The 15,696-nt window shown below is 52.5% G+C and overlaps 1 protein-coding gene across 1 annotated transcript in view; it reads right to left on the bottom strand.

The window, feature by feature from the left end:
* LRP4 (LDL receptor related protein 4) overlaps window positions 1-14,422 on the bottom strand; it is a 39,225-nt gene extending 24,803 nt beyond the window's left edge. The window contains exons 1-20 of the mRNA XM_024748552.1: window positions 14,383-14,422; window positions 14,095-14,280; window positions 12,864-12,980; window positions 12,312-12,425; window positions 11,839-11,955; window positions 11,375-11,503; window positions 11,019-11,138; window positions 10,492-10,617; window positions 9,750-9,875; window positions 9,426-9,560; window positions 8,951-9,076; window positions 8,402-8,632; window positions 7,380-7,536; window positions 5,537-5,754; window positions 5,200-5,376; window positions 4,693-4,815; window positions 2,530-2,738; window positions 2,275-2,356; window positions 1,388-1,493; window positions 421-622 (exon numbers count right to left, since the gene is read on the bottom strand). Coding sequence (XP_024604320.1) covers window positions 421-622; window positions 1,388-1,493; window positions 2,275-2,356; window positions 2,530-2,738; window positions 4,693-4,815; window positions 5,200-5,376; window positions 5,537-5,754; window positions 7,380-7,536; window positions 8,402-8,632; window positions 8,951-9,076; window positions 9,426-9,560; window positions 9,750-9,875; window positions 10,492-10,617; window positions 11,019-11,138; window positions 11,375-11,503; window positions 11,839-11,955; window positions 12,312-12,425; window positions 12,864-12,980; window positions 14,095-14,280; window positions 14,383-14,422 — 2,841 coding nt within the window. The remainder of the gene's footprint in view (window positions 1-420; window positions 623-1,387; window positions 1,494-2,274; window positions 2,357-2,529; window positions 2,739-4,692; window positions 4,816-5,199; window positions 5,377-5,536; window positions 5,755-7,379; window positions 7,537-8,401; window positions 8,633-8,950; window positions 9,077-9,425; window positions 9,561-9,749; window positions 9,876-10,491; window positions 10,618-11,018; window positions 11,139-11,374; window positions 11,504-11,838; window positions 11,956-12,311; window positions 12,426-12,863; window positions 12,981-14,094; window positions 14,281-14,382) is intronic.
* Between the last annotated feature and the right edge of the window lie 1,274 nt (window positions 14,423-15,696).

Raw genomic sequence — 15,696 nt, 5'->3', positions numbered from 1 at the left:
CCCCGTGTCCCCTGCATCGGCAGGCGGACTCTCAACCACTGCACCACCAGGGAAGCCCTCTTTTGACTATTCTCACAACTTGTCTGTAGGTTTGAAATTATATCAAAATAAACAATAAAAACAAAGAGAGAAAGAGGTCATGGGCCCAATATGCAACTGGTGATTAATTAGCGTTAGTGTTGATGGTTATCAGGAAAGCACTTATACCCCCAGACCACAAGCCATATGATCCCTAGTTTCCTTTCTTCATCAAGGAGCAGGGACCCCGGGCTCTGGAGCACAGCTGCAGTTTCAGAGAAATAGCAAATGCACCATGCTGGATCACCCCTAGGCTTCCCTGGGTCCTGTTAGCTGCCAGCCAGGAAGTGCCACCCTGGAGGCTGTCATGGCTGTGGGAGGATGCCTTAGCGCCACCCTTACCTTCCTTTTGCTACCATCCAGTCCGGCAAATTCAATCGTCTTCATGCCGGCATCAGCCCAGTATAGCCGCTGGGACCCATAGTCAATGGCTAATCCATTAGGCCACGTCAGATTAGAAGAGATGATGACCTGACGACCTGAGGCATCCATGCCAGCTCGTTCAATCTTGGGGCTTGCACCCCAGTCCGTCCAATACATGTACCTGGGCACAGGCAAGGGAGGTCTTACAAGCTTTCCAGTTAATACCCAGTGGGGATTCAGGGTTCCTAGGGTTTGAGGGTTTCTGCTTGCTATAGCTACCCCAGCCTCTTGCCTCAGTTCCCAGCCCCTTTCTGGGTTCTGGTCTTGTATCTCACATCCCTATCAAAAAGTACCCGAGGATCTTAAGTGTTTCCTTGACTGGATGGGTTAAAAAATTACGGTATATCAACTTAACAGAATTCTATATAACCATCAAGAAGAAAAAAATAGATCTATATAATCAAATGGAAAGGTAGCTAAGATATACAGCCAAGTGAAAACCCAAGTTACAGAAGAGTATGCCATTGTTGTCAAACCAAAACCATCACCTCCACCGCTACATGTATGCATACACATAGAAGAAAATCTGGAAAAAATACCCTAAACTGTTAACCACAGTTATTTTTGGAGAGTGAGATTATAGGGAATCTTCACTTTCTACAAACTTTTAAAAAAAAAAAAAAAAAACAATGGATTACTTTGGTAAGCAGACCAAAAAGCCAACCAAACAAACAAAAAAACAGAAAAAGAAAAAAAATTTTAAATGTAAAAGGTTTCCTTGTCCGTGAAGGAGACAGAGTTGTCATGACGCTCTGTGGTTTCTACAGCTGCTCTTGCTTCCTTGGTGCGCCCGTGAGATCTAGCCACTCTCTCTAACCTCCAGACTCCCGCCTAGTACTCAGATCCGGGGGTGGGGGGAACTTGTTCCAAAGGGGCTGGTGCTCACCCGCCCATGGGTTCCACTACGATGTCTCGGGGGCGATCAAGGTTTTCCCAGATGAGTACTGTTCTCATGCTACCGTCCGTGTTGGCCACTTCAATCCGGTCTGTCCCTACCAAGCAGTAAGAGGCAAAGACATTAACTAGTCTTGGTCATTCACCCTCTTACCTCCCATGCCCAGCACAGAGCACGGCATGCCGTAGATGCTCAAGAAATACTTTGTGATAAATGCGCAATGGATATTTAGTGAACTGAATTTCAAGAAGAAATTCAAGGAAGAGATCGGTTCCATTTCGTGGAAGAGTAAGGCTTCCTCAACCCAAGCAACCCACTCTGTCCTATAATTTAAGGCAATGCTTCTCAAACTTTAGTATGCACAAAACCCAGAAGAGCTTGTGAAAGTAGAGATTCCTGAACCTAACCCCCGAAGATTCCAATTCAGCAGGTCTGACGTGGGGCCCAAGAATCTGCATTTCTACCAAGTTCCCAGGTAATGCTGATGCTGATTCTGCTGGGAACCACACTTTGATAGCTCTGGTTTAAGGCATTCCCCTTACCTCCCACATTTAACTGCCTAATAGAAAATGCCTCTTTTACCAAGACAGCGATGGAAGGAAAACCACAGGGCGTAGGTTCCTTATCTGAAATGACGCAAAGCATTCTCAAGCATCAGCCGCACAGCAGAAGTAGCCGCCACTTGAATAGCAAATGCCCAACCCTCAGACGTGAGCTGCTAACTTCAGCTCTGCAGCAGCCCAACCATTCCTGACCTACCAAGGACTTCAGGTCAAGACAGCAGGGGTCTAGGAGGGGCACTGGGCCCTTTGTACCCGAGGCCAGGGGTTTAAATAAGAGGATCCCAGAAAGCCAGGCCACAGTTGCCCTCTACATACCTGCATCTGTCCAGTACAGCTTGTTGGTGACCCAATCAATGGCCAGGCCTGCCGGGCTCTCCAAACTGGTATCCACTACCACCTAGGCAGGAAGCAAAGCTGTGTCACCAACTGGACTTACACCCCAGCTCTGGGGCCCAAACTCCACCAATTCACAGGCTGGCAAAGGCAGGGGAAGCCCTTACCCAGGAGAAGGTGAATTCCATCCCTCAATCTCTGCCCTCCCCAAGGGCCTGGGCCCACGCTGGGCCCTACCTCCTGTCCTGTTCCATCCCACTTGGCCCTGCTGATGGTGTCAGTGCTGACATCCGTCCAGTACACGTGGTCATCCCGGGAGTCCCAGTCAAGGGCCACAGCACTGCGCACGTCAGCCAGTGGGATGACATCATCGGACAGGTCCTCTGTGTCGAAGCTGATCCGACGGATGTCCATCCTTCGGGCAAAAAGCAGGAACTTGTCAAGACCTGATCAAAGGCCGAAAGGGGTCTTCTTTTAATGCTCTAAATCCAATAACAATGACAGACACAGACGCTCACCTGTGTGACATCTGGTTCAATCACACTTCCTGGGGTCTGGTGCCCTTTGTCCCCTACTCTTCACACCTCAGCCCCCTTTAAGCATCGGGCAGCCCGTGCTGGCACAATCAGACTTTAAGATCCAATGGAAGTAGACTCGACCGGGGCCCAGAGGTGCATCCTGTTTAAGCGTCTGTCAGCTTCATCTAAGCTTGCCTCTCCTGTTACTTTGCTCCGGCTCCTCTGGTGTACTGGCTAGGTCACTGTCAACCCCACCCTGCCTCTCTGCCTCCGTGTCCGCTTCAGGACTTCTGCTCCACTCCGTCATCTAGATCCCTTCTTCTTGCTCTTCATGACTTCAGCCAATAATGACTATTTGCAGAGCACTTACTGCTTGCCGGGCACCGAGCTTGGTGCTTTTCTTGCCTTGTCTCCTTTACCCTCATAACAACCCTTTGTGGTTCATGCCATTTTTTTTTTTTTTTTTTTTTTTTTTTTTTTGGTTCATGCCATTTTTATTCTCATTCTCTGGATAAGCAATCCTGAGGCTAACAGGGGCCAAGTAACTGGTCCAGGATCCCACAGCTACAAAGCATCGAAGCAGGGACTTGAACTCAGGTCTGACTCCAGAGATGGAGCTCTGGCCACACCTCTATAGAGCTTCTTCCCAGCTGGCTCTTTTCCATCCCCTGCCCCTATTCTGGTCTGTCTGAATATTTCCCCATATACTATTCTGCTTGGAAAGGCACTTTCTGCCTAACTTTATCAGCTATCTTCTTTTAAGCTCTGGGAAACCTTTAAGGGGAAGTTCCTTGCATCTCATTAAGACAGTCTGGGAATAGCTGGGCACAAAAAAGGCAAGGAAATGAGGTTCTCAATCAAAGTGTTGAATGACCACTGCCCCTGTTCCTCTGAATAGTTTTCCTAATTTCACTCTCTGGAAAAGACCTAGATCCCAAGAGAAATTTGATTTTAACCAGCGATAAGAAGATCAGTGGGCATACAGCAGTAAATGAGAAGAGCTGTGATGTGTGAGGAATTACCCCAGCCCCTTGCTGGTTGTGCTATACATCTGGATCACTCTTCTCTGGACTATTCTTAGGAAAAAGCACCTGCACCACTGAGCTAGACAAGGCCACCCTCTCAAGGCAATACACCTTCAGGAGCTCAAAGGAAGCCAGAGTAGCAGTTCAGGGAGCCCCCTGGGAATCCCATTATCTTTCACTCACTAGGCACTTATTTATCCAGGGCTTATGTATGCAGAGCACCATCAGAAGTCCTAATGTTACTCTATGGTTTAGGGGCTGAGAGAAAGTCTGCAACAGGGTGAGGCTAAAGGTAAAGAGCTAGGAAGCCATTCCCCTGCTTTGTAGAAGGGCCTGGAACCCTCTTGCTGCCTACAGACAAAGCATCCTGGGTGAAATGATACACAAGCCTGGCTGCAGGAGTTCATACTTGACTGGGTGGTGTCGCTGAGCCTTCAGGGACTACTGCTGGGCCCTCAGCCCTCAGGTTTTTTTTTGTTTTTTTTTTTTTTGCGGTACGCGGGCCTCTCACTGTTGTGGCCTCTCCCGCTGCAGAGCACAGGCTCCGGACACGCAGGCTCAGCGGCCATGGCTCACGGGCCCAGCCACTCCGCAGCATGTGGGATCTTCCCGGACCGGGGCACGAACCCGTGTCCCCTGCATCGGCAGGCGGACTCTCAACCACCGCGCCACCAGGGAAGCCCAGCCCTCAGCTTTGACATGGGAGCCCTCAGCCTCTTACATTCTTTCTCTCCAGGGGCTACCTGAGGAGGCCGGCTCCTCCCCACAACTGGCAATCCCTGAACTCCTATCCCTTGTTCCTTCCACCCACCCTCACAAGGCATGCCCATTGAGGCAGGTGCCCTAGACCCACTTACTCTGGGCACAGGCGTGGCTGCTGATCTTGCGGAAGCCAGTGGGGCAGGCACAGGTGTAGTTCTGTCCACTGGGAAGACACAGGTGGGTGCAGCCTCCGTTGTTGTCCCCACAGCGGTTTTTCCCTGCTCAAAAAGCCCAGAGCGAGAAGGTCGGGTAAGACCAAAGGTTGGGAGAAGCGGTCCCAAGACTAGTGAGTAGTGGTTTAGCAAGGGTATGAGTTCCCTCAAGGGAGGAACTATGCCTTATTATTTTTTATATCTGCCCCACCTGTGAGCAGAGTGAATACCTGACACACGGGAAATGTCTGCATGAATTAGATGGGGACAGTGAAATTTAAAGTCCTTCATGAGTCTCAACGTTGTACTACCCTAAATTTCCAGCAGAGGGAGGGATCGCCCACATCAGCGCTAATCTCAAATTTCCCCGCGAGAAACAATGGCAACTGTGACAGGTGAAAGGAAGGCTCTCAGAAGCACTGGAGGCCCACCAGGTGGGCGGTTTTTTACCTGCAGGCTGGCGCTGGGGGTGCAAGGTGTGGATGTCCATGGGGAAGTGCAGTTTGTTGCGAATGATCTCCTGGTTCTTGCCAGTAAACTTGTTAGCACTATTGATGCTCTTGGTGTGCCAGTCTGTCCAGTACAGGCTATCTTCAAACACGGTGATGGCAAAGGGATGTGGGAGGCCTGAGGGAAAGCCCAGGATGACCTCAGTCTAGACATGGCCTGCCTGGCCCCTGGGCCCAGGCCCAGCAACTGTACAAATCTCACCCTGTGCCAAGGCGCCTGGGGGCTGGGACAGTGGAAGTAGGATGAGAGATAAAGGAGAGTAAAGGGAGGGCCTCACCCTGGCTAATGACAGCCTTGCGGTGACTCCCGTCCAGATCGGCCCTCTCGATGACGTGGTGCTTAGCATCCACCCAGTACATACGATGCCCGGCATAATCAATGGTGAGGCCGTTGGGCCAGAAGAGATGGGTATCGGCGATGATGCGGCGTCCAGAGCCATCCATGCTGGAGGCCTCGATGCGGGGGGTGTTGCCCCAGTCTGTCCAGTAAATGGTACTGGAAATAGAAAAAAGGACATTGCAAGGAAGGCAGTAGAGGGTGGGTAAGTACCCAGGATAGTAATCAGGCAGGGGGCTTTTATTGGTTTAAACCAGGTGACTCCAACTGTTAGGAGACACATCGTTTGGTCTGCAGAGCATTTTTTCAATATTTGAATTTAAATGTCTCTAGACAGGGCATGTATTCATTTAACAAAAAAAATTTTGGAGTACCTGCTACGAGCAGGGCATATCTATCTTGGGTATTGGGAGTGCAGCAGTGAACAAAACAGACAAAAATCCTGACCTTGTGGAACTGACAATATACTAGTGTGATATGACTTAGGACAAGCACTTTCTTCTTTGTCACAATGTCTACCACCGCCTTCTGTAATGTCACACATGGACGCACATGCGCGCGCACACACACACTCTGTGTTTCTAAAACAGCTGACCTGCAACTGTAGGATCTTAGAGGACACCCCCCTTGATTGACTGCACTTAAATTTTTCTTTTTAATATTTATTCACTTGGCTGCGTGGGGTCTTCGTTGCGGCACACGGGAGCCTTCGTTGTGGCGCTCGTTCGGGCGCACGGGCTTCTCCCTAGTTGTGGTGTGCAGGTTTTCTCTTCTCTAGTGGTGGCGCGCAGGCTCCAGGGCACATGGGCTCCAGAGCGCGTGGGCTCTGTAGTTTGTGGCACGTGGGCTCTCTAGTTGAGGCACGCAAGCTCAGTAGCTGTGGCGCACGGGCTTGGCTGCCCCGCAGCACGTGGGATCTTAGTTCCCTGATCAGGGATTGAACCTGCGTCCCCTGCATTGGAAGGTGGATTATTTACCACTGGACCACTAGGGAAGTCCCTGCATTTAAGTTTTAAAAACCAGAGGCTAAGAACTTGCATTTCAGGAGACCTTTCTTCTAATAATAAAATTATTAATTTTTATTTTATTTTTAAAGTAATGCCAGCTTCTTGCCATTCAACTTTGCCAGGTTTTTTTTTTTAAGTTATTTTGTTCTGATTTATTTATTTTTTGGTTGTGCCGGGTCTTAGTTGCAGCTCGCCAGCTCCTTTAGTTGCAGCACTTGCGCTTTTTTTTTTAGTTGCAGCCGGTGGGCTCCTTAGTTGTGGCAGGCAAACTCTTAGTTGCGGCATGCATGTGGGATCTAGTTCCCTGACCAGGGATGGAACCTGTGTTCCCTGCATTGGCAGGCAGATTCTCAACCACTGTGCCACCAGGGAAGCCCCCTATTAATTTTTATTAATTAGCTCAACCCTATGAACTAATAACAAAAATACTAAACATCTGCCACTTATATAATGTGTTACGCCATTTAAAATGCATCATCTCATTCAATCTTTAATCTTCACACAGCTGTGAGGTAGGTATATTTTCGATCACCAGTTTAGAAATGAGTAAAATGGAGGCATAGAGATTAATTAGCCCAAGGCCATACAGCCAATTACTGAAGAGCTGTAAATCCAGGTGTGTCTGAGTGCACAGCCAAGGCTATTAACATCACCCTGTGAGGATGCCCGCCCCCCCCCACCCCCCACCCTACCAATAAAGTCTGGCCCAGGTGGCAGGGGGAACTGTCCCTGGAGGTTGCATGAGGAACCTGGGAGCTTGAGCCACAGCTCACTCACCCCTCCATGGGGTGCAAGGCAATGGCCCTGGGCTTCTCAAGGTTCTGCCATAGAAGCACCTTCCGGTGGGCCCCATCCAGGTTAGCCACCTCAATCCTTGATGTCCCTGAGTCGGTCCAGTAGAGTTTGTCATGGACCCAATCCACAGCCAGGCCCCCTAGTGGAAAGAGGCCATGGAAAAATGTCAGGGGTTCAGCCCAGGCTCCTCTGTGCCATAGAAGCAAGGGCAGCTTTACACAAAGCCGTTTCTTGGGCCAGGTACTCTTCTAACCATGTTACACACACTAACTCATTTAATCATCACAACAGCTGTGTGAGCTAGGTACTATAATGCCCATGAAGGGGAGGATATTGAGGCACAGAGAAGTCAAGTAACTGTCCAAGGTCATGCATTTTCTCCTCGCAGCCAATCACATTCCACTTCACGAATCCTGGCTCCCTGACCCACACCCAGGGTCCCCGACTGCACTGGCCCAGGGGTTTACAAATTGTGGCTCAGGGGTTCACAGAGGAACATCAGAAGTCCCATAAGCATTTGAGTCAAATGTGCTCAATACCAAATTCTAACCCACCTCCCCTGCTTGTAGAACGGCCTGAGATTGCAAAGTGAGCTATTGTTTTTCTAATCTGCAAACATTCGGATATATTTATCTGGGTTGATCAGAATATTCCTAATACTAGGCAATCAAGACAAAAGTCAGAATCTAATTGGATGCAAGGCTGATAGAGAACTGTAACGGTCATCCACAAATCTCTGATTTCAGGTGGTTACATTCATCAAAACAGTCTCATTACTCTTGCTGATTGAGCTCATGTTTGCTTTACAACCAGCAGATGTTATAAACCTGAACCTACAAAATGAAGGTAGACTAATGAATGTTTTCCATATTAGAGTTCCATCCAAGATTTCACTGCGAGAAGATGTTCCGCTGCCTAAGGTTTGTAGCCACTCGCCTGTTCTTTCCTCGATGGCTCTGCATGTGGTGTGGCCCTGCCCCTCCCCATGGGGCCTCGTTCCCTACCTGGGCTCTCGAGCCCTGTAGACACAACCTCTTCCACATTGCTGCCATTGAGGTTGGCGCGGAGGATCCGGTCCAGGGTGACATCGGACCAGAAGACAAGCTCACGCCGGTGGTGGAAGTCGAGGGCGATGGCGTTCTCCAAGTTGTTGAGCAGCAGTGTGTACTCAGAGCGGTGCGGCAGCACCTGCCGGATGTCGATGCGGTTGGCGAACAGTAGCACAGGCTCCGGCCCTGGGACGTGGCATAGAAATGGGGCCCCCGCCAGGCTCCAGAGCTGCCCTTGGCAACATCAGCGTGCACCCCCAGCTCCAGGGGGCCCCTAGCCCGCTAGGGCACGTCCCAAGCTGTTAGCATCAGTGCTAGAAGGGTGGGAGCCTGCAAAGTACACATCCCACCCCAGCGGGGTTTGGCTTGGGGCTCAGGAGGCAATTCAAAGCTCCATTTTACTGGGATGGAAACAGCTAACTCTCGGCAAATCTCCAAGCACCGGAGCACCTGGCTGCCAGGCTCAGTCCTCTGCCCACCCAGCCAAATGCCAACACCCCTTACCCAGAGCCTTGCAGCTGCGCCGGTCAGGCCGGAGTTCGTAGCCTGCTTCGCACCAGCACTGGAAAGCCCCCTCGCTGTTGGTGCAGCCCTGGCTACAGTACCCCTCCTCGGCACATTCATTCACATCTGTGAGGATGGAACGTGGTCAGGAGATCTCTGTTCTGCCGTCCTCCCACCCCAACTGCCCAGCTGATGAGCTGCTTCCCTGCCCACATACCCATCTACTTTCCAGGCCTAGTGGGAAGACTATATAACAAGCGGTCAAGGGCTTCGAGTTCACTCCGAGCTGGGCTGGAATCCCAACTCTGCTAACTCACCTCTCTGAGCTTCCGTTCCCCCACCTTTGAAATGGGAGGGGTAACAATCCCTACCTCCCAGGGCTATTGTGATCATGATATGAGGTTACGCCCATCAAATGCCTGACCCATCGGAAACACAGCTGCCTGGCCCTGCTCCCACCCAGGCCCCAGCTCACCCTGGCAAGTGCGTCCGTCCTCGATGAGCCGGTAGCCTGTGTGGCAGGTACACTGCACTGCCCCCCGCACCATCTGGCACTTCTGGGTGCAGCCACCATTGTTAACATTGCAGTTCTCCTCACCCGTCCGGGGCCCTGTGCCAGCCAAGCCAGAGATGGGAGTTGAGCCCAGAATCCTCCCCCAGACAGCCAACTTGGCATTCCACCTGGACCACGAAGAACAGCTCCTGAGGCTGCAAGAGTCACTGGGGAGGCTTCTCTTTGAAGCGTATGGGCGGGGCTCAGCCACAAACCACGGGTGGGCGCGCCCGGGGGGACACTCACGGCAGCTCTGCTGTGGGCTTTCGTCGCTGCTGTCCCCACAGTCATTGACCCCATTGCACAGCTTCCTCTGCCCTATACAGCGCCCATTCCAACACAGGAACTGGTCCGAGGCACAGTGGGGGCTTCCTGGAGAGGGAGGGAGGAAAATGGGGAAGGAGGCGGGGAGACCCAGGTCACATCAGGGCAGGGCTTGGGTCAGCAAAAGGATGGGAGCCTGTCATTTTCTAGGGTGAGCTGGAGACAGATGAGACTCAAGGTGGGAGGGTCGGGGTCCAAGGCAGGAAACAGCTCAGACAGGGCTGGCTGAATGTCTGCATGTGTTTTCTCTCCAGGACACCGCAGTGGGATGGTGAGGGGTGTGGGACAGAATGAGAGAGCACATCCATGTGTCCGGCACCAGTGTGGCTAGGGGAGGGGGCATGGGGGCTGTCAGCCAGAGAGCAGTCCTTGCTCACGAGGCCAGAGCACCAGGCACCGGCCGTGTGTGAGTTAGGATGTGAGAGGCCATTGAAACTCCCAGCCCTGATACTGTGTTCCAGGCCATGAGACTGCAGGTCAACAGATGCACCTGGATTTGACACTGGTAACTGAGAAGAGCAGGAAAAATCCAGGTCATGGGCAAGATCTGACTAAAGCATCACCTTGGCCCAAATGGAAAGGCAGCAGTAACACCCTCTTCCCACTCCTATCCTCCAACCCACCTATGGGTTAACGGGCCTGGGGTACCCCTGGGAGACTCTACCTGTGTTCTCACAGTTCTCTTCATCGCTGTTGTCCGCACAGTCGTCCTCCCCATCACAACGCCAGGACAGACGGACGCAGCGGCCTGATCGACAGCGGAATTGTTCCGCCGTACATATCGAGGTGGCTGGGCAAAGCAAAGGTCTAATGAAAGCCGGGCCCCACGTCAGCCCAAAGCACCACCCTGACACCCCAAAATGCGCTTTATGCCAGCACCCACGCCACTCTTCTTGACGGCAGTGTCACAGCTGGTCTATATGGCATCTCTGTGGGAATTGGAAAAAGGTGCCTTTTCCTCAAGACACTTTACTGCCATCTGCTGGAAACTGCCATGATGACTATATAAATCTACAGAGTCATGGAAGATACGTCTACTGTGGGACTGGCATCCTTTGCACCTAGCACCTCTGGGCCATGCCCAACCTACACGACTGTACATGGTGGTCCTGTCCTAACTGTCTTCAAGCTTTACCGGTGGTGGCCTCTCTCTGCTTCCAGCCCAGGCCTTCGGTACCGCCCCCCACTCACTGCAGTTGCGCTCATCAGATTGGTCATCACAGTCCGCATCGCCATCACAGCGCCAGCCCGCGTTTATGCACAGGCCACTGTCACACATGAACTCCCCAGAGCGGCAGGGCTGGTGGGAGGCTGCGGAAACACGATAGGCTTCTGTCTCTAGCTAGTCCCTGCACCCAGTGTCCCATGGCAGACCAGAAAGCCACAGCCCCAGCACCCAGGCTCTTCTATCTTTGCTCAGTAGGGACCAGGGAATCCAAAAGCTTGTCCCCTGAGCTCCTGACCCAGGTGGCACCTGTGCCTTGCCACCCCAGGAGTTCCTCCCAGCCTGGCCTCCCCTCCCCCACCCAGCTGGCCAGAGCACTCACAGCAGTCAGACTCGTCTGACCAGTCTCCGCAGTCATCATCACCATCGCAGTGGTAGATATCGAGGATGCAGCGGCCGTAGGCACACTGAAACTCCTCCAGGTTGCAGGGGGGCACTGGCACTGCTGAGGCTGGAAGGAGGGCAGGGGCGGGGAGGGGAATACACTCAGTCCTGGACAGAGGAGAGGGGCCCTGACTCCTCAAAGGAGCAAGATGCTCAGACAAAGAAACCAGGTTTCATTTGGGATGGCCCTTATAGACTCCCATATTCTGGTGGACCAAAGGGAGACCTCCCTTCCCACCTGGGGAACCTGTTCCCTCCCTGGCTCAACCTAGGAGGAGCCGCTTCTTAAGAACCCACACTCCTTGCCCACTGTTCATGCACTCCTCAGCCTGGCCCTCAGCCCATGGGATGGAGCTCTCTGCCCCATCCCAGCCCAAGAGCCTGAGTTCTGGGGCCACTCACGACAGCTCTCCTCGTCAGAGCCATCTTTGCAGTCAGTGTCACCATCGCAGTACCAGTGCTCAGCGATACAGCTTCCATCGCTGCAGCGGAATTCCTTGTCGGAGCACTTGCGCATGTCTGGGGGGACGCAATGGGACAACAACCCTGCAGGAGCCCCACCGGCAACCCTCCTGCAATCCTCCCTGACTCCCATCCTCACTGCCCCTGGGAGTCTGACCCAGGCCCTGCAAGACACCGCAGATTCGGTGCAGACTCCCAAGGGGAAAGCCGAAGCCCTGGAGAGACTGGGCCTCAGGCTCCTATTCTGTGGTTCCTGGGGGGTCTGGCTGCTCTGCCCCTCCTGCTCTCCTCCAGCTGCTCCAGGCACCTGGGCAGTTCAAGGTTCGGGCAGTGCTAGAGCCCCTGCTGCTCTTTCTCCCCATGGCCATGCCATCCACCAGCCACCCCGCCTGCCTCCCTGGAGCGCCGCTCACCACACTGCTCATCGCTGTTGTCACCACAGTCGTTGTCACCATCGCAGTGCCACAGGCTCCGGATGCAGTAGCCGTTCTGGCAGGGGAACTCGTCTTCCTCACACTCCCGCGGGGCTGTGGGCACAGAGCGGTCAGGCTGCTACAGGCAGTGGGGCCAGCGCCTGGGAGCCCAGCAGAAAGCCTTGCAGAGCAGAGCAGCCAAGCAGCTCTGATGCTTCCCAAGGGAGCCTAGGAGGTGGCTGTCTCCGGGGGCTTATCTGACCAAGAGAAGAGGTGGAAGGACAAGAGCCAAAGACCACGGGCTGGGGCATCATTTTCAAGTCTTTAGTGAATTTGTTGCAATACTGCTTCTGTTTTATGTTTTGGTGTTTTTGGCCGCGAGGCATGTGGGATCTTAGCTCCCCGACCATGGATTGAACCTGTACCCCCTGCATTGGAAGGCCAAGTATCTACCTCTGGACTGCCAGGGAAGCCCCTGCGGCATCATTCTCTGATTGAAAATTGTTTCCCAGCAGAGCTTGATGGAACCTGCCCAGCCCCGCCAGCACTCACGACAGTCCTGCTCGTCCGAGTCGTCCTCACAGTCGTTGTCCCCGTCACACACCCAGGAGCGGCGGATGCACTTGCCATTGTCACAGTGGAAGTCAAGAGGGGAGCAGGTGGGTAGCACTGAGTCCCGGCAAAAGAAGGGAAACGAGTGTCAGTCTGGTGCACTTACTCAGGCAGGCTCAACCGGGCCAGAAATCCTTTGGTAACTCCCTGTCTGAATTACAGTCCTTCCTCACGGACTCCTACGCCTGCCCCCAGCTGATGGAGAACCAAGCAGAAACAGCAGTTAAGAAGCCAGAGCTTTCTCAGGGAGTGGTGGTCAGGGATTCAGAAGGCAGAAGAGCCCAAGGAGCTCAAAACCACTAGGAAAGCAGTTAAGGAAAACATGAAAAGACAAACAAAAGTATTTTTCCCCATTTCCTCTTATCAAATGATGATTGACACACCTGGGCTCAATTTCAAGTTCGAGAACTCATCACTTATCACACAAGCCAGTTACCCTCTCTGAGCTACAGGTTCTTTGACTGTACAACGGGGATAATTATAATTGACTCAGCGAGGTCTTTTGAGACCTCCAAAGTGCTACATGAAAGTGAGCCGTTTACCATCATCACAATTAGCTAAACTGATTAGGGTTAATAAGGTCCAGGTTGTAGCTTCACTCTTCTGAGACTAATTAGCCTCCCTCAGATATAGGTGCTGCAGGGTGGAGACTGCACCCCTGAATCCAGACAAGTAACTGGCTCAGGAGTAATATTACTACATACCCAAGACAGGATACCCTAGCCTGTTGTGCATGTTACTACACGAGGGGAAAGGGGAGATTTAATGAGAGTATGTGATTTCTTACAAAGTTTATGTTATTTGAAAAGGTGTGATTACACAGAATACCAACATAGGAAACACAGAAATACTCGGCATTCACGTATAGTACGCACATTTTAAAATGCACAAATATGCAATAGATACACATATTCACATAAATACAGAGAGATCTATTTAATTAAAGAGACCACCTGTAATTTCAAATGTTTTCTCCCGTACTTGTTTCAAAGTTTGTTTTATTGGCCATACATGCATGGAAATATGGGAAATACGGGAGGGCTGAAGCCATATACATTGTGAAGAAACCACCCATCTGTTAATACCTGTCACCCTCGAGAGAGTCCAACTCTGAGTCTGACACAGCTGATGCACAGAACACGCCATCACACCTGTCCTTGCTCCCTCACACCTTCTACCACTTCCCAGCGTCCCATGGGGAGGTTCTTACTACATCCGTCCTCATCGCTGTGGTCCCCGCAGTCGTTGTCTCCATCACATTGCCACTGGGCGGGGATGCAGGTACACTCGCCGAGGGCACTCACTGCACACGTGAAGTGGCTCCGACCACAAGCACACTCGGGGCTGCTGGCTAGGCCTGGGAAGAGGGAAGAGGAACCAGTGAGGGCTCAGCTCTCATGCAACCAAAGCCCATTCCAGGGGGGCAAGGTAGAGGAGCCAAGTCTAGGAGCACCGTCACCTAGGAGGCCACAGTGATGCTGCAGGGAGGTGTGGACCATATGATCGTGCCTTCCCCCTCCTCCAAGGCACAAATGGTCAAGAAGATACCCTCTGACTTTGGGCTCACAAACAGTCCAGTATCCCTTCTATGACAGGGTTTTTTTGCACACACCCCCAAAGGCCCAGGGACAAATGATGCCACCTAGAGGGCTGGTGGTCTTGAGGAAGGGGAGCCAGGGACAGCATGGGCGACGTAGAAAGGTTTCCATATCCTTCCCTCCAAAACTAGGTGGAGTTATGGATGCTTTTGCCTCTATCCAGGACCAGGACATTGGCCAGGGAGAAAAGAAATAAGAGTGGAATTAAAATGCTGGAGCCCCTTTAGGGATAAGAAATCACACGAGGGAGCAGGGAGCAACAGGCGCTGCTGTGAGTCCCTGAGTTAGAACTCGCTTTAAGGAGGGTGACCAGTAGGAGCGGGACCGGGAAACCAGGTTGCCTCAGGGCAGAGCGACTGGGACCAGTCAGAGCCTTCCGGTCTGCGGGACTGGCCACAGCCTGCAGAAAGGATGGCAGAAGCAGCCCCTCCCACAGCCTCCGCAGCACACAGCTGGGCTTCCCTATTGAGCATCCAGCTATCTGCCTGGCCAAGTCCCATGACGGGCTGCTGTGCCCCCTCCCCAGCGTGCCCAGCAGGATGCCCCGGGATGGCGTGTGAATGGCTCGGTGCCCCCGCTCCAGCCTCAGCTGGAACAAAGGGTTCTGCCAGGGTCACTCTCCCCGCTCCCAGCATTCATCTAACCCGCTGGGCTGCTGCAGCTGGGAAAGAAGGGGGTCACCTCTCCCTTGCTCATCTCCTCCGCTTGCTTTCTCCTCCCTTTCCTCCCCTCAGCTGGGCCTTGCCCTCAGGCTGGGCTGGAACAGGGAAGGAGTCAGCTCCCGAATTGCCATCCCGCTTTCTTTCCTATTTACAGGGCCCAGCTTCTCTCTCGGCTCATCTCCTTGACTACATCCTCACCTTGTATTATATTACTCAAGCCAGCTTAGGGTTTAGGGCCCAGAATGAAAGGGTGGACTGTTATTCCCACCAAAAGCAAAAGGGGAGCCAAAGACCCCTCCCTCTCCATTTCAACCCCAAGGATAAGTGTAAGCATATAGCAAGGGGCCCTAACCTGCAAATGGATGGGAGGGATGGCCAACCTTTGGTATCTGTGAACCCCTGAAACTACAGGCAAAGTGTACGTTTCTGGAGTGAAGGACCACAGCTTTCACCCAATCTTCAACTGAGGCCTTGCCCTCCCCCTCCACATGCTAAGGGAATCAGCTGCCCTTG

The sequence above is a fragment of the Neophocaena asiaeorientalis genome, unplaced genomic scaffold, assembly GCF_003031525.2.
Source record: "Neophocaena asiaeorientalis asiaeorientalis breed wild unplaced genomic scaffold, Neophocaena_asiaeorientalis_V1.1 scaffold43, whole genome shotgun sequence".
In the NCBI taxonomy this organism is placed as follows: domain Eukaryota; kingdom Metazoa; phylum Chordata; class Mammalia; order Artiodactyla; family Phocoenidae; genus Neophocaena; species Neophocaena asiaeorientalis.
This window is presented reverse-complemented; position numbering and strand designations above follow the sequence as displayed.